At 40.9% G+C, this 21,393-nt stretch overlaps 1 protein-coding gene across 1 annotated transcript in view; it reads right to left on the bottom strand.

Annotated features, from left to right (window-relative positions):
• The window catches only part of MAGI2 (membrane associated guanylate kinase, WW and PDZ domain containing 2), a 1,516,313-nt gene that overhangs the window by 54,205 nt on the left and 1,440,715 nt on the right, over nt 1-21,393 (bottom strand). The window contains exon 21 of the mRNA XM_026448702.1: nt 4,837-4,975. Coding sequence (XP_026304487.1) covers nt 4,837-4,975 — 139 coding nt within the window. The remainder of the gene's footprint in view (nt 1-4,836; nt 4,976-21,393) is intronic.

The raw sequence follows: 21,393 nt of genomic DNA, 5'->3' as shown, positions 1-21,393 counted from the left end.
GGACTCTCTTCAGTGTTCTATTCATAAAGCCCTGCCCGGTGGCTTTTTAAGAGAATAAACAGGCCAGAGTACCAACCCAGAGTAAAAAGCATGTTTCTATTATGTTTTGCTTTATTCTGATTAACTTTGAACAGCAGACATCAACAAGGGAAAGGCTCCACTTTGGTCTGAACTGCTTATGTTGGGAATTTTTTCATCCAGTGGCACCTCTATTTACCTTGGCCCTGACTCTGTGGCTCAGTTGATAAATCAAGTGTATGTTCGTGTTGTACTCTTGGAATGCTAATGAAGGACGCCTGCATTTCAAGGCAGGCAGCTAATCTGTATAATTTATTCCTGTGCAGTTTTACAACCATGATGCATACTTCTTTTCTCTTAACCTTTGTGGATTTCATTTGAATAGCAATAACCAGGGTGAAGGAGGGCACTGCTTTTGATGCATCATCTTTTGATTCTCTTCTCAGTATGGCATTGCGATGTGTATCAGGGGAGGGGAACTCACGCTTCCCACTGAGTTTACAATCAACAAATTCTTATCCTGAGGACTGGAGTGGAGTTGAAGTATCTATCTCCTGAGCTTGTCTTTCAAGGACTTAACTATGAAAGCAACTCCTCCTTCAAAGCCCTTATCATTTTCCGACTCCCCTTGCAGCTGCTTGACAGCCTCTGTGTGCAGTCACTACTTTCGGGGTGGCATTTGTTGATTTCTGCCTCTGAACTGGCTGAGGTGTCACCTGACATTTCGTCTCTGGGTAATTAGAGATGACATAATTGCAGCATGTTTGTTCCTTCCCCCAGCTCACTTGGAGTCATGCTGATTTTGTTTAGTCCATGCTCTGACAGATCGCCTTTGGTATTTTTTCAATGGTACCTAGGCTTATCTCTCGGTCATAGATCACCTTAAGAACTCAGAGTGAGAGATTTTATTTCTCTTGACAGAAATCAGCCTTTTTTTTTGACATGTCCAGAAGTCCGGATAAGGGTCTTGCTTCAAAGCTGTCCTGAATTTTGAATCATAGGGGTATCAACAGGAGGGCTGGTTGAAATCCTTCCATAGGGAATGGTTTAAGAAAAATCAGTTTTCCCATGATTAGGGTGTATTAGGAAAAAGTAGGATTATAATCTTGGCTATATCTACTGGTAAATTCAAGTATTTAATTTTCCTTTTCCATAAGAATTTTCTTTTGTTGTTATTGTTGCTATTATTTTGCTGTTACCCAGTTCTGCTACTTAAGAATTTATTAAGATATACTCTAGTTTATCTTAGACAAAAATAATTCCTTTATTACATGAAAGCATCAAGGTGGTGAAAGAAGACAAGAAATTCTGTTTCATGATATAGTCTATTTGATGCTGGAGGAATTATGGTGTTCCTAGCAGTGGGCACTCCTTGGATGTAGCAGTCACTTGTATAGTGTGACTGTCATAGATGTGGCCACTTCTCTGGCTTGCTTCTGGTGCAGAAAAGGTTAACAGAGCAGGCCTGAGACTGCTCTCCTTAGAAAGGCCAGCTTTTGAGGTTGGCCATTGGCTGATGCCTGGAAATGTGACTGGTAAATCATCTTCTAAGCTAATGTAAACCTTTTGCTAAATTATAAGAGTGTCTCGCTGTATCTAAACTGTGTGTACAATCAGTGTGGTTTGTGCTGAGCCTGCTTTGCTTCTTGGAGTCTGGAAGTGTGGTATGTGCTAGGCAGAGGGTCCCTGCATCACCAGCCCTAGTGAAAACCTCGGGCACTGAGTCTGCAGGGAATTTTCCTGAGCAGCAATGTCACACATACGTTGCTGCATTTTTGTTGCTGGGTGGAAGGAGTGTTGTGGGTGACACCGCGTGTGAGAGAGAGAGCATAAGGAAGCCCGCATGTGGATTCCTCCAGACCCCGCCTGTGTCTTTTCCCTTGTGAGCCCAGTGTGTATTTTCACTATATTGCTGTAATAAATCTTAGCTGTGAGCACAGTTACGTTCTGTGCTCCAGGAGGCCTCCTAGAAAATCTCTAAATGTGAAAGTGGTCTTGGGGACTCCTGGGTCCCATCTCCCCACCCATCAGTCACTGTGAAGTTCCAGAAATAACATTTGATGACATTATCCTCAAAGATGCTATGATCCTTAATCTTGGTTTCTTATGCGTAACCACGCACTTTTCAGCTTAGATTTTCCCAGAGAACTAACGTTTATCTCGTTTGACTGTTGTTCTACTTCCTTTAAGGAGATTGCCCTGTGCTATTATGTTCTTTCTTTTGTGACATCATCTCTAAAATTTTTTACAGTCAAAATCCATCTCAATTTAATATCAAAAGTAGCGGACAAGTGCTGATATTACTAGCTAGTATAATTTAATGTTACACTTTAGAGGAATATATTTAGAAGAAATTCTGCAATACTGCTACAGTTAACAATGTTGATGATTGGCCACTCAAAAGTTTGCCCAGGCTGGGTGCGGTGGCTCACACCTGTAACCCCAGCATTTTGGAAGGCTGAGATGGGCGGATTGTTTTGAGAAGTTCAAGACTGGCCTAGGCAACATGGTGAAACCCCATCTCTACAAAAATACAAAAAAATTAGCTGGGCGTTGGTGGTTTGCACCTGTAGTCCCAGCTACTTGGGAGGCTGAGGCTGAAGAATCGCTTGAGCCTGGTTAGCGGAGGTTGCAGTGAGCTGAGACCACACCACTCCACTCCAGTCTGGGTGACAGAGACCTTGTTTCAAAAAAAAAAGGGTGTGCCTAGATATTTAAAAAACTCTGGTTCATTTGAGAATTTCACTGTAATCATATATTTTTGAGTGATGTTAAGAATTAATGAAATACTGTTGACATGATCTTGAATTTTTGTCTTGTTCAAAAACATGTTTTTATTTCTTCCTCATGATAGTCTGAGGTAGCTTCACATTTGTTCACTACAGTTTGAGTGATGCCGCAGGTTGATCAGTAGTATGTTCTACTTGCTCACTACAGACAAGCAGCTGATGTGTGGATGCTGAGAAAGTGTGGACCAATAGTGATTCTACAGAAAAATGAAAAGCTCAGGATAGTCATGCTGGTTGGATTAACTTTTTAAAGATAAACTTGTTAGAACCATATTAACTCTATGAAATGTCTGGGTAGAGATAATATTCAGGTCTCACCATGGAGTGAAGCATACCGTTAAAGGTGGTATGTTTTAGAAGTGATAGAATTTCACAGGTCACTTTGATATTACTGAGTCAGTCAGTGCTCTACAGTGCAAAAGTTATTCTATTCCAAGAGTTCAGATTCTTTACAAAGGGATTAATGCTGGTACATTTTAGCAGGATCATGCCTGTGCTTATTGATAATATATATATTTAAAATATTTCATTAGATTCAAGCATTAAGGGTAGGAATCTGGGATGAAATGTTTCCTTGGGCCTACAGCCAGCCCTACAGAAGCTTCTGAATGCTTTTTGACTTACTGTGAAGGCTTGCTAGCTCTCTTTGTAGGCTTGGAGGGGTGCACAAGATGCTGGAAATATAATGCATTTAAGGCCTTTGAGTTTAGATATTTCAATTGAACTCAGGATATAGATCTGCCCTGCTAAGTAAGGAGATATTAGTCAGTTATTTAGACAATGCATGCAAAAAGAATAATCTGAAATGAAAAAGTACTCTTTAGAAATCTTTTTTTGTTTTTTTTTTTTTTGAGATAGAGTTTCGCTCTTGTTGCCCATACTGGAGTGCAATGGTGTGGTCTCAGCTCACCGCAACCTCTGCCTCCTGGGTTCAAGCAATTCTTCTGCCTCGGCCTCCTGAGGAGCTGGGATTATAGGCATGTGCCATCACGCTCGGCTCATTTTGTCTTTTTAATAGAGATGGGGTTTCTCCATGTTGGTCAGGCTGGTCTCGAACTCCCAACCTCAGGTGATCTGCCCGCCCTGGCCTCCCAAAGTGCTGGGATTATAGGCGTGAGCCACTGCGCCCAGCCTAGAAGTCTTTTTTTTGGGTAGGGGATAGAAGGATGAAAGTGAGTCAATTTATGTCAATCAACTTAGAGCTCATTATTCAGGTCAGCAGTTAGATTTTGTTTTCCTAATCTGAACAGGTATTATCTGCACTAGTCTGATGTGTCTGTATGCATTTCTGTTTCTGTCTGTCACTCACTGAGATGATCTTTAAAGACCACCTCAGGTTTCGGTGCTTTTCATGTAATGACCACTCAGCTGTTTCGGACACACTAGAGCTATGTTGTCAGTAGTGTCTATAATGGGCTGCTGGGAAACAACAACTTTAAAGATGTTTGAAGACAAATCTGTGAATCAAAACATGCTTTAAAGCCTTCCTCAAAAGCATACAGAAACACAACACAGGAGTGAATTTTCAGAATAATTCCTAAATGCCAAGGAAATGCAACCATTGCGTGAACTGAAGTTTACATTTTAAATTTCACACCCTGAAGATATGCTGCTGGTCCCTGGCCCCAGTTACAAACCCTTTGAGATAGTCTGATGCACAAACAGTGTTAGGAAATAATTGATAAATTACTGTGTACTCAAATGAACAGCAGACCATCAGTCAAATTGTAAAAGTTCTAATATTTAAGGGGTGCTAGATCTCCTCGCACATTCAGAGATGCCCTGGAAGGTCCTACATTTCATATTTTAAACATTCCTTAATGGAGGGAGCAAAAGAAAGAGTTCACACACATTTATTTCCTGGGCATAAACATACGCATGTGTATGTGTGTGTGTGTGTGTGTACCTATTGATAGCTAAATATATATTTATGTAGAAATAGAGAGCTGATGTCGTTTTATAAATAAGCATAAGCATTTCGGGTTCACAGAAGGAAGAGCAAAAGGATGAATTAAAACGTGGAACGCACCATATTCTGGGACCTGTCCCGTGCCTCTCTTGAGCAGCAGCCTCACTCGTCTTCCTCCAGATTTGATGAGTTCTATTGCTCTGGCATGTGTCATGTCCCTTGTGCTTTCCCCATTGATTTCAATGATTTGATCTCCTACCTGTTGATTGAAGAAAAATTAAGTAAGTCAAAGATGGTTTTACTCAAGTTGCATTGTCAACAGATTAAAAAAAAAAGCATGTCTAGATGACCTGAGAGCATCCAAATAATTTGGTGGTAGCCTGCTGCTTCTTGGAAGAGGCTAATCCCTGGCTGCATCCTGAATCTGATCACCAAACTTTATTTACCTTTACAGAAATGAAAAGATCAGACCACGAAGGTTGCAGCCATATGTTACTTTTACTGTTACTTATTACTTATTATGGCAGAGACTGTAAACTAGTTAGCATTGTTTTAAAAATTAGGGCATATGTCTGATACTAAAATTCACAATAACTTGGCACCTTTGCTTTGAAACAGGAAGTAAACATTTTAAGGCCTTTTTTTTTTTGAGACGGAGTCTCACTCTCTCCCCCAGGCTGGAGTGCAGTGGCACCATCTTGGCTCACTGCAAGCTCTGCCTCCTGGGTTCACGCCATTCTCCTGCCTCAGCCTCCCGAGTAGCTGGGACTACAGGTGCCTGCCACCATGCCTGGCTAATGTTTTGTATTTTTAGTAGAGACAGGGTTTCACCGTGTTAGCCAGGATGGTCTCGATCTCCTGACCTCGTGATCCGCCTGCCTCAGCCTCCCACAGTGCTGGGATTACAGGCTTGAGCCACCATGCTCGGCCAAGGCCTTTTCATTGAATCTATTGCCAACTTTTGACTTAGTGCAGCATCCAACTCAGCATGTTGGATAAACTGATTGGTTTTTGTGCTTCTCTGAGAAATTTTTGTATGTATCATTTAAATTTCCCTGGGTGCTGTTGTGATATTTGCCTTCTTTGTAAACAGTGGTTGGCTGATATTCACATTTGATCGTGAGTTTTCTATCATAGCCCCTTGAATTAAAAATGAGATTCTCCATACTCTCCACATGACTAATGCCCTGGCTAAATCTTTGCCATGCTCACACTTGATTGCCAAAAGCTGTCTGGTTAAATACCAGTTCCTCCTGAATTGGGTTTCATAAGCAATTCCCTTTTGGACTGGGTTCCATAAGCAATTCCCTTTTGGCATTTGTGAATAGATAATTGAAATAAGGGAGGTTCAACCATGAGCACATCATGTAACTCCCACAGTACCATTACTGTCAGGAACCCTAGAATTAAAAATGAGAATTACTCATCTCAGTGCAAGTAACATAAGACAAATTAACCAGCAAAAGCACAACGAGTGGCTTTGCAAAAGTGCTATTTTAGTTAGGTACCTTAAAGCAGATCTCAGTCTAAACTCTGTAATGCAAACAGAACTGTAGAAAAACTCTCTATAGCTTATCATTATCAGTGTGGATGCTGCAGGCTGGCTGAGAATAGGAACACAAATTTTCCATCACAATGGTAGGAGAGCATAAAAACAAGACCCCCAAAGTCGGGGGGGAAGAACATGTTGTAGCAAGGAAATGACATCTCTACCTAAGGATGATTCTCTAAGGGGTAAGGAGGATTCCAATGTCAGAAGGTAAAGACCTGCTTTTGTATACTCAGCTGCCTTTGGAAGTATGGATTTGGGGCAGTGGATGAGGTTTACCTCACTGGCATGACTTCTCATTCCACAGAAAAACCAAGAAGACAGAACTAACTTAACTGTTTTAGGGCTAGTAGCTTTCTTCAAGTTTCCTTAATTATCTCCTTTCCTCTGAGGCAACAGGCATAACTTGAAGTTGAATAGTTTGCCAGAGGCCATGTATCTAAGCCAGAGGCAGAAATGGGACCAATTATCCCTCCCTAAGTAGCCCTCTCCCACAACAGAAACCTCATGGCACAGAATTAAATTGAAAAAGTAAAACAGCAGTTCCGATGAAGCTACATATAGAAAAAGTGTTCCTTCCTGGCTAGACTCTCTTCTGAGCTTCAGACTCACATGTCCAGCTGATCACTAAACATTTTCACCTTGTTGTCTGTCCAACAGGCAACTCTAAGTCAACAGCAGTAGAAGCAGAAGACAGGGCTAACTACCTTTCTCCCAAAGTGGTTCTTCCTCTCAATTCTCAATCCTGGTTAACGGCAGCACCATTCACCTAAGCAGAAACCTGGGGGTCACGCTACACTCCTTGTTTTCTCAACTTCTCCGCATCTGTCCCTGTCCTCATATGTATCCCATTGCTCACAAGTTCAATTCAGGCCTTTACGTGGTTATTCCAGTATTTCCCTGTCACTCTCCCACCAACCGCTTTTCATTGTCACCAGAGTCATCCTTCTAAGGAAAAGCTTGCCAAATGTGTCCTGCTGACTAAGGCATTCAGGCCCATACACATACTGCTGTTCTTTTTTCTCCTCCTCCCCACAGGCCTGGTGATTTCTTGTCCTTTCTGAAGGTCCTAAGAATCTTCTCCTATGGGTGCCTTCCTCAACTCTATGCTCTTCACAAGCAGAGATGTCCACTCTCTCTGTTCAGTAGTAATGGCACCCCACTCTATTTATTATGCCTCATTACAGATTCATGAGTCTCTGTCTTCCCTCCTAGGTTTTGAGTGTCTTCATTTAGTAAATAATTTCTGAGCACCTACTATGTACCAGACAGTCAACTGGGGATATAGAGATAAATGGTATCATTTGTTTGTACAATAAGTTCTCAGTCTATTTGGAAAGAAAGTGGGTAAATAAGGCCATTACTACTCAATGTATCTTTGCTATAACAGAGGCATTCACAAAGTACTAAGGGAACAGAAAGAAGGGACATCTAACCCAGAGTGTGGGGGTGGTGGGTAGTCAAGGAGAGCTGCCAGGAGGTGGTGACATCTCAACTGAATTTTGAAGTACCAGTAGGAGTTCCCCAGGTGAAGAGGAAAGCATTCTAGGCAGAGAGAGTAGCATAAGCAAAGGCTGCAGAGTTTGAGGGAATGGTATATTTGGGAAACTGTCAGTAATTTATTATGCTGTTCAGGAGTTTAGGTTTTATTTTGAAGGCAATGGCAAGGCACTAAAAAGTTAAGCATGGGGTAACCTGACCAGGGAAACAGAGTGGTGTTTAGAAATCTCCTTGCAACCTCAGTGTGGAAAGTGGAAGAAGAGAAAGGTGGAAGACTGAGGAAGGGGGCTTCCTGCAACTGAGTTGCAGCGTTGTCACACGGTCTATCCAAGTGAGACATTAGGAGGCTGTGGGGAAGGAGACAATGAGGACAATGACACAGAGTCTGGGCCTCCTTTAACTGTGTGTCTGGATGAGGTGCACTGCATATATTGGTGAGTGAGTGAGGTACTTCTACATGGCTTATCTTGAAACCATGGGAGAGGGAGGTATAAACCCTCTTGAACCCCAAATCGAATCTTGACAGCCACTGCCGCCTTGCAGTTACTTGTGTCCTGAGACTGATATTTTAACCAAAAACCATGTGGAGGGCAAAAGAGATCTTGTGTTGTGATAGAAATAGTCCCATCTTTTGACTCTGGTCCCATACTTGAGTTTAGCAAGACTTAGAAAATTTGAAGTTTTCATTCACGTATGTGTTTATTTTCCCTTTTCCCTACAGGGAGCTTGTGAGACTTAAAGGAGAAGGCATTAGCGTGGAGGAGAGAAGGGGTGGTTTGAAAACTACGTGGGAGGTGGAGAAGCAGAGGGGTTTAGGGGCTGCGCAAGGGGTGAGCTGAAGTTGTGGGGGCCTCAGGGATGAGTCTCCAGGAAGTCAGGGACATTATTTTTATCGGGTTTCCAGGAGCCTGGGCTGACCTCTTCACCTGGAAGATTTCCATAATTTCGGCTTTCCATGTAAGGTCCCCTCAGAGGGAGATGCTCTGATACCTGCTGAATCTCTCCTACACCCTTTCCCCATTCCAGGGTATCAGTGTCATTGGATGGTGGGGGTTGTGTATGCTGATTTTCTGCCTCATTTTGGAGCAACGGAAGTTTGGGAATAGTTCAAGATCTTACTAAATCAAGGAAAAAAACATTTCTAGGGGCTGGTGGTGGTTAGGTAATGGAACGAAAATGCTGCTGCCGACATAGACTCTGACTGTTGCAAAGCACTCTGGGCATTATTTTAAAAGTGGGCCAACTCATGGGGACCTGGTTTCAGAGGCAACAGACTCAGTCCAGACCTGGCCTCAAGACTCCCATCTCTCTTTGGAACAGTATGACCTGTGAAAGGGTTGAATTTTCATTTTCATTCCAATATCAGTATTCTGTATAATAATTTTAATTGGAATTCCCTAAATAAATTTGGGATGTGATCTCTTTCATTGTCATCTGGATATATAAGAAGATCGACTTATGGGGGGTGGGGACAGCGGGAGGCGGGGCAAGAGATTCTCTTGTTACTTTCCTACTTTCCGACCTCATCTGACTTCAGTGCACTGGCCAGTGTGTGACCAAAGAGTGTCACTTTTCTCTATCACAATCGGGAGAATTAATTTTGTAAAACCAATAGAAAATTCGCAGCCCTTTTAGAAATGAAGAAAAAGACCAACTGTGACTCTGGTGTAGTCTCTTTCTATACTCTCTGCCACAGAGCTATCTTCAACTGAGCTATGTTACTAAAATGAAACTTCTAAGATCTCCACTCATTCTTAGAGTATTTTTAAAATATCGAGTTCCAGTTGAGAGGGAGAGGGAGAGAGAAAGAGAGAGACAGACAGACAGACCAAGATACCAAAACCAGATGAAGGTAATTCAGGAGTCTCTGTGTGCACTGCATTGGGTGGATCAAGGAACTGCCAAATTTAGGAAACTGAACAAACGACTTAAGAGGAATTCTAAGAACTCATTTTTTTTTTTTTTTCCTATGGAAGAGATACTTTTATCTGTGGTCCCCTTGGGGCAACTAACAACTTTAGAGTAATGTCCCAGGGCCAAGGCGGAGTGACATAACTACTGTGTGGAGGGCCCAGCCTAGTAAGTTCTGCATCCCTACTCCTGCATTTCTGCTCATACATCATAGCAGATTTTTCTTTAACAAAACACCAAATCTTTGAACTTGCTTGGGGCTTTCCAGGTAAAAAACTTTTTCTCTTTTTGCCTATGGAAGGCCAAGGCAGGAGAAGGCAAACATCTCAGAATTCCTTTTGTGATATTTTTACAATATCACAATAGTTCAGGTTGTAAGAAAAAATTTAAACTCTGTACTGTATGCATTTTTGTAGTCAAGTCATATATAAAGTATTTGGCTTGTCTCAGTGAAATATTTATAAGAATTAGATTAAATCCTGGATTTACTTTAGCTGTGAGTCATGGCAGTCCCAGCTCAAAGGGTTGCTTGGACATCACTACAAACATGCTTAGCTGGTTGTAATCAGTTAATTGCTCTCACGTTACCATTGCATCATCAGAGCCTATTTTGTATGATCATATATGACTAAAACGATCCCAGATTATAATTAGGTGTGAGGAATTGAGTTTCTCAGGCTGGGCATGTTGGCTCATGCCTATAATCTCAGTGCTTTGGAAGGCCGAAGTGGGAGACTGCTTGAGTCCAGGAGTTCAAGACTAGCCTAAGCCACATGGCAAAACCCCCATCTCTACAAAAAATAAAAAACATTAGCCAGGTGTGGTGGTACATGCCTAGCTACTCAGGAGGCCGAGGTGGGAGGATCACTTGAGCCCAGGAGTTCAAGGCTGTAGTGAGCCATGATTGCACCTCTGTATTCCAGCCTGGGGAATAAGAGTGAGGACTTATCTCTAAAACAAAACAAAATAATAAAACTCCCACAAAAAAAAACCCCCAAAAACAAAATCAAACCCAAAATAGTCCCAGCATCTCTCAAGAAACTTCATCCAAGTAGAAGTGTGAAATGACCTTTACGGATGCACAGAAGAGAGAAGAATCCTTCATCAAGGTTCTGTCTAAGCACATAACTTGCTTAGGAGGGTCACAAAGGTGAGGGGAACAAGCTGGTACTGGAAATGAAAGGCCACTGCAGGATCCTGAGAATTTCCACTTGCTGCAGGTGGTATGCCTTCTTTGGTGTTGTTATTATTTGTGTTTAGAAAAGATGTAGTCACAGCTCAGAAAATGTCTGGCCATTGACTTGAGCACACTATCCTATGGTGGGAGTGTTGTCTTGACTGGACATTCATATCAGGGAGCCGGCTCCAGCAAAGGTTTAGGGGGAGCTCTCCCTTCCGGAGCCTCCATTTCTATTTACAAAAATCCTCTAAATTAAAACATGAAAATATATGTAAAACTTGAATATGACACAGTATCCCTACTGTGGAAGTAGTTGAACTCTAAATTATGATCTGGTATCTTCCTCACTGATTCTTTCCTTTTTCCTTGTCAACTGTTACTGATATTAATCTCATATAGAGAATTTTATTAGATTGCTTCTTTCTAAATCTCCTTACTCTTCTAGGGCTCATTTTATTTATTTATTTATTTTTAGATGGAGTTTCACTCTGTTGCCCAGGCTGAAGTGCAATGGCACGTTCTTGGCCTACCGCAACCCCCACCTTCTAGGTCTGAGTGATTCTCCTGCCTCAGCCTCCTGAGTAGCTGGGATTACAGGTGAACTCCACCAAGCTTGGTTAATTTTTTGTATTTTCAGTAGAGAGGGTTTTACCATGTTGGCCAGGTGGGTCTTGAACTCCTGACCTCAGATGATCTACTTGCCTTGGCCTCCCAAAATGCCAGGATTACAGGTGTAAGCCTCCGTACCCAGCCTCTTCTAGGGCTCTTAACTGGGGTTGATGTTTAATTCTTTTAAGTTCTGCCCTCCCCTAGCTCTATGCATGCTCTCTGGGTGATCACTTCTCATCTTTCTTTCTTTCTTTTTTTTTTTTTTGAGACAGGTTGAGACAGGGTCTCACTATGTCACCCAGACTGGAGTGTAGTGGCATGATCTTGTCTCACTGTAGCCTTGACCTCCCAGGTTCAAGCAATCCTGCTGCCTCAGCCCCCCAAGTAGCTGGGACCACAGGCGTGTACCACCATGTCTGACTAATTTTTGTATTTTTGGTAGAGATGAGGTTTCACCATGTTGCTCAGGCTGGTCTCGAATTCCTGAGCTCAAGCGATCCACCCATTTTCACCTCCCAAAGTGCTGGGATTACAGGCGTGAGCTACTGCGTCTCGCCCTTCCTACCTTTCTAAGGTATTTGGCGTGTTTCCCTTTTGGTGTCTTTGTACATGCTGTTCCTTTCGCTAGAATCTGAGTCCTTCTTCTCCCCACTTCAAAAAGGGAAATCCTACTTATCTCTTAGGAACCAAACTTCAGGGATGATATCATCCAGAGAGCCTTTTATGATCCCAGCAGTCTGGGTCAAGTGCCTTTCCTGTGCATTTCTTTAGAAGTATTGACCTTTGCCAATAATATTGTAAGCTCTCCAAGGACAAGAACTCTGTCACATAGGAAATATCCACATACGTCTGTTCAACAGATGGATGAATGTTTGAAAGAAGGCATTTTTCAGAAATTATCTTTTTGGCTGTATGCTCCTTATAGTTTAAACCAAATGTAAACAAGGTTTATAATAAAATTCTAATTTGGTTTCATAATATATGTCAACCAGGTTTGATCATGATCAAATAATATATGGGAAGTGCCTTGTAATCTCTAAATATACAAATATAATCTATTATTAATCATAGTAGTTACAATTAACAATAGATCATTATAATTATAATGATGGTAGAAGAGATAAAAAAGTAATACATTTTTCATAATGAATCTGGGAGAGAAGCGGTTGAGCTTCTGAGGGTATATTAAATGGTGAAATGGGGCAAATGATATTTTTCTGGAAATATCACTGAGAGGTTAAAAATGAAAAAAAAAAAAAAAGAACACCAAAAACTCTTGTGTTTGATAAGCACTACCTGATAGAAATTCTTATAGGACATGAATGGTATATCATAGTCCATGATTTTGGATGAAGTTCTTAGGAAAAGAATCTCATGAATGTTGGGCAGATAATCCAAACCCTAAACCAATACAGATAAATAACTGCAAGTGTGGCAACCAATATGAATGTGAAGAAAGAGATTTTAAAGACAAGCTGGTTGGAGCAAAACATTTTCTAAAAAGGAAAAATAACTAATGTCATTCCATTTTTCATATGCTAGTTTGATTGCTCAGGTAAAGAGAGACTGGGGCAATATCTTACAATTATCTGCCTAAGAATAGAAAGCTATCATTGGCAGCTCATCTAGCTTATCCAGATGCTCAGAAATCACTTACATTAGGTCATGAAGTCAGTTTCCCCAGTTGACTGAAAAATAAACAAAAAGGAAATCAAAGAGGAAACTTTCTATTGTGAACTCTGTATGAGCTGTTATTTCCCTTCCTTGGATGTAATTTAGAGAAAATGAGGGATTATTATTATGTATACTTATCTAATCAGATACATTTATTTTCTGGATAAGCATTAGGCTTTGTGCAATGACTTCTATACTGACTCATGATAACAATTCCTTGTTTTCCTGAAGCCAACTGTCTTGCATATTGCATTTACATTTCAACTTTTTAGCACCTTCTCTCCTCTCTGACCTCTGCTTCTGTATTTACATCTCTATCTCAGACTGTGTGTGCACCAGTCCTAGACCTGACAAGTTAACAGTGTGAATGAGCATCAAAAGGTATACCAAGATGGGTGGCGGGGACATCAGTTAGCTGGGATTTTGAAGATAATTTAATGATGGGACTATTTTCAAAGTATGGGCAGGGTTAGTGCAATCAAAGAGGGCTGTTGAGGCAATGAAGGATAAATATGGCGAGTGCTGTTACCACCTCTAGTCTGAATGACATCGGGGAGGAAAAGAAGTTACCGGGGCTGAGTGAGAGCTGGAGCCATGAAAGAGAGGCTGCCTGTCTAGAGCTGGAGCTGTAGCGGGAAGGAATGCTGCCAGGCTCACAGCACCAAGACAGGAGCAACAGGGTAAGAAATACCCCAGCCTCTCTGTGGCAGACAGAACAGTGTCGCCCATCCCCAGATGTCCACCTCCTAGTCCCTGGAATATGTGGCAAAAAGGATTTTGCAGATGTGCATACCTTAAGGATTTTGAGATGGGGCGATTATCCAGATTGTTTGGGTGGGCCTAATATAATCACAAAGGTCAAAGTCTGAGAGAGAAATGCAAGACAGAAGCAGAGGTCAGAGAGGACAGAAGGTGCTAAGCTGCTGGCTTTGAAGATGGAGGAAGGAAATATAAGCCAAGGAGGTTTTAGAAGCTGGAAAAGGAAATGAAATGGGTTCCTACCCCAGAGTCTCCAAATGGAACCAGCCCTGCTGACATGGTGTCTTGATTTTAACCCAGTGAAACAAACCGATTTCAGACTTCTGACTCCAGAACTGTAAGACAATCGATTAGTGTTGTTTGCGGTCATTTATTACAGCAGGAATAGAAAACTAGTGTACTTTCTCTCTTTCTGCCCTCTGATCTCCTACCGATACTTCTCATTGGCCAAATCCAACAGGAAGCCAGAAGGCAAGAGGGGTTGGGTGATACAGACATAGCCATCATTCCCCCAGAATAGGGCAGAGGAGGAAGTAGAATAAATCTGGGGGAGAAGGTAGAACAAAGGAAGAACCAGCACTGGGGTGGGGTGGGTGCAGGATGGAATAGATTTTAAAACATCAAATATGCCAGATGAAGGCTTTAAGCAATAATTCAAGAACAAGACAAAAATCAAGTGGCAGCCTAGCTCAAATCCTATTGGAGAAACTGTTTTTGGAAACCTTTATTTGTTTTAATATTTTACTTTAACATGTGTAGCCTCTATACCATTACAGAAAGAGGAGTGACCTCAGGGTTACTGAGTTGAATGCTCTTTTTAAAATTGCCTAAGATGTCAGAGTTACCTTTGTATCTGGTCAGTTTCCAAGTCCTGTCAATTCTACATGTACCCTGTCTCCAGCAGCTGCCTCTCATTTCCTGTTTCTCTTGCTGCTATTCTACATTAGCTGTTCCTCTCTTTCCCCTCTTCTTTCCATCTGTATGGTTGCCATAAGTATATTTCAAAGACCATCTCTGATTTTGCCTCACTCCTTTTCAAACACCTCCCCTCCTGCCCTATGCTTCTTGAACAGAATCCAAACTCCTTGACATGAGGTGTAGATCCTTAAGGACCTTGTCCCTGTAATCTTCTGGCTTATTACCACCCTTCTCTTGTGTTTAGTCTGGCCCACTTGTACTTCCTCCAGTCTTTCTTCCTCGGCATTTTTGCTGCTGTCCTCAGCCTTCCTTATTATTTTTGTCATTTTCCCTGGATCCTTCAGTCCCGTCTCCTAATCATGTCCATTCTTCAAGGCTCTGCTCAAATCCTCCATGAATCCATCACTGGTCACTCCAGGTGAATTTTATCCTCCCTTCTCTCTGTGTCCACTGCTCTTATAGCTATGCCTCTCTTGTAGCACTTACAGTCATACTACCTGTTTGTCTAGGTATTTGTGTATGTATTCTCCCCACTACTATTTCTGAACCTACTAAATTATAAACTCTTGGAAAGAGGGAGTGTATCTTTGTATCTTCTAGTAGTAGCTGATGTATTGCCTTAAAAATAATAGATGATCAAAACTTGCAGTGGGGGCAAAAATGATTACTGTGTAGGTCACAAATGATTAATGGCAAAGGGAGAGTCTTGCGGGGAGGTGAGGGTGTATGGGAGACTGGAGGGGGCTTTGAGTCAGCCTGTGCCTTGTTCACTATGGTTTTCTGACTGTCAACTGAGGTGCCTGGCATAAGATAAGAGCTTCATGAATATTTCTTAAGTGAATAAGTAAATGCTATCTACTTCACTCTGGCCAAAGGCAACCTTGAATTCTGAGAGAACAAGGTCTTAACAAAGGTCCCTAATACTTGTTATAATATGAAGAAGGCAAAAAAAAAAAAAAAAGTGTTAAGGTAAAAACAACACAATCTTCTACTTGTAAGGACAAACAAAAAGCTTACAAAGAGCAAGCCTTTGCCAGCAACCAGCTGAGGAAGACACAGCCACAAGGTGGAAGCATCTCTTTTCTTTCTGAAATAACCATGCCTTTGTTGGCGTAACTGGCTGAAAGCAGACAGGCTGATTTTTGCATTTACTAGTCCTGTGAGAAGCACTGGGAAATACACTCTTATTTATGATAGTTATTCTATAACTACCTCCCTGTATATAGCTTGAGAGCAGAGACTTCATTGTATATTTGCACGATATCTTTTGTAGCTTTTAACATAGTAGTGACTGTTGTGTGTGTAAGAGAGTAAGAGTGAATGAATGCGAGAGAGAATGATTGTTTGAATGATTTGGGGGTAAATTAAGGAAGCAGTTGCTGATAATTATTACTCTACACCTACTGCTATGGTCTGAATGTGTTCCTCCAAATTTATGTGTTGGAAACTTAATCCCCAATGCAACAGTGTAGGGAGGCAGAGTCTTTGGGAAGTGTTTGGGTCATGAACGGATGAATGCTGCCATTAAAAGGGCTTGCAGGAGTGGGTTTGTCCTCTCTTGCCCTTCTGCCATCTGCCATGTGAGGACACAGGAAGGTTTATACCAGATATTGGTGCCTTGATCTTGGACTTCCCAGAACCCAGAACTGTGAGAAATAAATTTCTCTACTTTACAAATTATTCAGTCTCAGGTATTCTCTTATGGTAGCACAAACAGACTAAGACACCGATTAAAGCATGTGTAGGGACACTGAGGGCAAGGAGCTCATCTTATTAATCTTTTTATCTCTGGTTTCTCTTATCCTTACTTAAGGTGATGACACTGACCTTTGGGGCAAGCAGGAGTTTATGAAAGATCTCATAGCTTATAAGTGGAAGTAACAAGGCCTGTTGCAGGTTCCCTAATTCCAACACGCAGAGCTCCTTACCCTTTATGAGGTTGCTTCAGCATTGGGGAAGTGGCAGGTGGGGAGAAAGGCACAATAGTAGGACTTTACTTGGTTCAGAGTTAAAGGTTCCTTCTACATGAAGCAGCTATTTGAGATTTTCTGATGTATTATTAACCTTTGGGACATTGTTTGAAAATACATATTCATGTGCTACAAATAGCTTTAAAACCCAGGTTCATTCAAGCATGAGTAGGATGAAAAAGAATTAACGTGTACTAAGGATAGCTGTAAGTGTGAATACATCTAGTTAGTACTTCATGGTCTGAATTTCCCTGGTCACTATAACTACCTTCTCTTCAAATAAATGTTAGTTTTGTAGTTAGCTTTCAAAACTACATGTGTTAAAGTTTCAGATCAATGGGATCACGAATGTCCTTGTGCCCAATTTTAACAGTGCGCAAGGAGTATACTAAGTGAAAACACTCATGTCTCTGAGGTCTACTATCTTTGTTTGGCCATAATAAAAATACAGTCTTTCTTTAATAGCTTAATTTAAAGTCAGCTCTCCAGAGAATCTGTACTTATTGCCATAATACTCAATAGTATTGGCAACGAGTGCATGGATTATACTGATTTTTCTATTGATATGCTAACACAATAAATAGAAAGAGTAGCAGTGCATCACTATCATTTTGATGCACAAAATAAACATTATCCATTTTACTTTCTTTTACTATTTAAAGTCACATGTTAATTCCTTAAATTTTACAACTAGGAATGTAGCCGAGTGTCTAAAAATCTTGTTTCTGTTCAAGTTAATTCAGATTGTCCATCCATGCATGCGAACAGCTGAGCTATGAAATTGGGCAGCATGTTTTCTGGCAATAATGAGGAGATAATATTCCTTAGGAGTATTTAAGTGACATCACTATTGATAGGTTAATTGGAAATAAAAATGTAAAGCTTTCTTAAATCACTAAAATAAAAAGCCTCTTGTTTATTGTAGCTTTGCAATGTACTTTTTGAACTGTCCCACTTTGCAGTTTTGCTTAATAACTGTCTGATGTAACTGCAGCTGCTCTCAGAATTCCACATACATCCCATGGATAATTAGCCATTTCAAAAGGAGACTTTCCCATGCATATCTCGATTCACAGTCATATTGTTACCTCTATTGCTTTACCAATTTCTTGAAAAATGACACCTGCATCCAGTGAAGTATTAGATTGGTACAAAGGTAATTGCGATTTTGGCCACTGAAAGTAATGGCAGGCTGGGCCTGGTGGCTCATGCCCATAATCCCAGCACTTTGGGAGGCTGAAGTGGGCAGATCACTTGAGTTCAGGAGTTTGTGACCAGCCTGGCCAATATGTTGAAAGGCGATCTCTACTAAAAATGCAAAAAGAAAATTCATGGTGGCACACGCCTGTAATCCCAGCTCCTCTGGAGGCTGAGGCAGAATTGCTTGAACCCAGGAGGTGGAAGTTGCAGTGAGCCGAGATCATGCTACTGCACTCTAGCTGACTACGGTTGGGAAGTTGATAAAAGAGGTGCCCTCCATGTTCAGAACCCAGAATACCACTTGCTGCTATTTAAGAGTTTCACAATTGGTTTGAAACAGATAGCTAAAGTGATATTACTCTATCATACATTCTAACTAGACTTAAATTATTTTTAGTTCTCTGTTTGAACATTTATACTTATGCCACGAAATATGTGCATTTAGTTTCCATCTCTACACTAAGATCTCAATTACCCAGGAGCTTGTTACAGAGTTGTGAACCACCCAGATGAAAAAATAGACCTTTCATAATAATTAGCACTTATTAACATGGTTTTATGCCAGGTACTTTTGAAATATTATCTCATTTAATTCTCAAACCAAGCTACTAAGCAAGCAACCAACCAACCTTCTATGGGCTGGAGGGAGCAGAAAAATTCAAATTAGCCCTGAAAAATGTAATTCTAATTCATATATATTTTTTCCATTGGGAACTGATCAATCAATAAATAATGCAGAATGAGCACCATTGGTACCAAGATATCAAGTTAATCTTTGCATGATTATTTAGCTTGAGCTGTCCTGTGCCACTACTGTACCCCTTAACTTGGGTTAGACAGGTACCTTCAACACTGTGTGGGTGACTGTTCAAGAACAACTTCAGTCCACTTCATGATGCTTCCTCTGTCCATGTATTTTAATTCCTTGAGTGTATTTTCTAGTTTTCTGTTCTTGGTTTCTGCCTTAAACTATGGCTCTTGCCATTTCTTCCATTCCATTTCTTGCATTTACTAGTACTCTTTGGATATCCTTCAGTGATACTCCCTCAAATCTGCCTGAATTCATCATTATATTGCTACTTGTGGAGGCTGGACCCTCCTGCATTGACCCTGTACAATCTTGCATTGTTCTTTGGTGTGATGCTGCATAGTCATTTTACAAATGTGGGCCACTTGTCACCAAAGGTCAGGGTACAAATACATGAATGGGAACCCTCAAATTCATCACCATTTCTACAAAAACAATTCCACTGGCCTGTCCTGACAGAAAATCCTTATTTTCTTATCACCTTTGTTTTCCAAGGATATCACATTATTAATGTAACTGGTTTGATTGAACTGTCCATAGTCACTGAGAGACAATGTGCAAGTGATTTATTTTTTCAATAACTGCTACCAGCTGTGCTGTTGACTCCTGCCCTTTTCCCACTGGGTAGCAGCCTAATCCCATTATTTTTTCAACATTTTAATCTATTAAAGTCTAGTGCAATTAGCATTGCAATCTTCAATTAAAATCTCTCCCACTCTCATTGCACACCAGGACGAAGGCTTGAGCTACTTAAGTGGAGAAAGGTCCTTATTCTTCCCTGTTTCCCCTCTGCAGCCACCCCCTACTCCTTTCTTTATCCCTCCAGTCATCTAAGGAAGTGCTGGCAGCAGGGTATGTATGAGGGACAATATCCCCTAGAGAGATCAAGAGTTGCTGGTGGCAAGTCTGCTCTCTTTTTTTTTGCTGGTGTTCTCTGTATGGCAGATCTTAATCAAGTGTTTACTTTGTGCCAGGTCGTGTTAGGTGCTGGGAACAGGGTAAGAAGACATCAAGGAAGACAAGATTTCTGACCTCAGAGAATTCAAATTTAGTGATATACATGCTGTCTCTCTCATGAGGATGATTTGGGTTACTTTTTTGGAAGATCATAAATCTTTTTTGGAAGATATCTCCATATCGGGAGATACAGATGAGGCTGGCCTCCTCCTCTTTCACTCAGCACCCCCTTCCCCACCATGGTTATTCTAACCTACAGCCTCTTCAGTAGGGGTCACTTTAGTTAGCAAATACCCCAACAGGCTTAAGCCCCAAATCGCCTTTTGTAGTGTCCACTCAACCCATGGGAAATGGTGGGAGTGCTGGCTTCCTCAGAACTACCTCTCTTCTCTATCTTTTCTCAGTTATTTGCTTCAATCCCTAGCTCATCTGGGTCTCTGCTGATTCAGTGGCTCAGCTACTTTTAGACAAGAAGCAATCATAAGTCTCCCATGGAGTAGAGGGCAAGGATGGTCTAAGCATCCCCTATTATGAAGGAGGAGAATGGGGCAAATATGATACCTTTTTCCCTCATGGAGAATGGGGTGGGATGGAGAGAAGGGATGGTTAATGCTTTACAAACTGTTATCCCAAGCTCCCAACAGCCACCACAAGGAGGTGGCTGGCCTCACTATTGGTGACTCTCTAAATAAAATGTGAAGAACTTAGTCTTTATCTTTGGCTCTGGCCTGAGTCATAATTTCCTAGATAACTGGAAAGATCTAGGCTGGGAACTTATATTATTATACCACATGGAGAGAAATAACAGAATAAAAATAGGGAACTAGATAAAGCTTGTGGATTATCTGTTAATTTTAATTACTCATTCTTACTCTAGAAAATGGAAAAGTGACTTCATTTTCATTTCTTCTTTAAGTCCTTATTAGCCAAATTTTACAAAAGGTTACTGACTAATTTGTATAACATATGTTTATTCTTAAAACCTAATATGCTAGGTTCTATTCTGACAGTATGTTTTGATTTTTTAGTTGTTATTGTTTATACAGGATAACTTACATTGTGAAGGTATGAAGGACACTGTGGAGGAAGATAATGTGGCAATGGTAGCAATGTTATTAAGAGCACGGGCTCTGGTGGAATCAGGAGCCCTTGGTTTGCACTTTATGACTAATACCACTTATTAACTTAGAGATGTTAGACAAGTCATTTAACCTCTGCAAATCTGTTTTCTCATCTGAAAATGGGAATTATGGTGGTGTCCATCTCATAAGGTTGTTGAGAAGATCACAGTGATATGCAGGTAAACTTTGCACAGTGCCTGACACATGGTAAGTTTTCAATAAATGTTAGTTACATTAAAACTTATTCAGTAGGAAACTTTCAAACTCACCTTACAGCTGACCATATAAAACTCTAATAATTGCAGTTGTCTTCTTTATTGAGAGTTAATATTGGAGTTAATGTATGCATCTCTGAGTTAAGAGTAGGGGTTGGTAAACTGTGACCCATAGGTCAAATCCAGCCCAGTGCTTGTGTTTTTTTTTTTTTTTCTCTTTTAAGTAGCATTTTATTGGAACACAGCCATGTTTATTTACTTACACACAGCCTACAGCTTCTTTTGTACTATTACTGCAGCAGAGCT

Source organism: Piliocolobus tephrosceles, chromosome 8 (assembly GCF_002776525.5).
Source record: "Piliocolobus tephrosceles isolate RC106 chromosome 8, ASM277652v3, whole genome shotgun sequence".
In the NCBI taxonomy this organism is placed as follows: domain Eukaryota; kingdom Metazoa; phylum Chordata; class Mammalia; order Primates; family Cercopithecidae; genus Piliocolobus; species Piliocolobus tephrosceles.
Note: the sequence above shows the minus strand (reverse complement) of the source record. Positions and strands in the feature narration are given on the sequence as shown.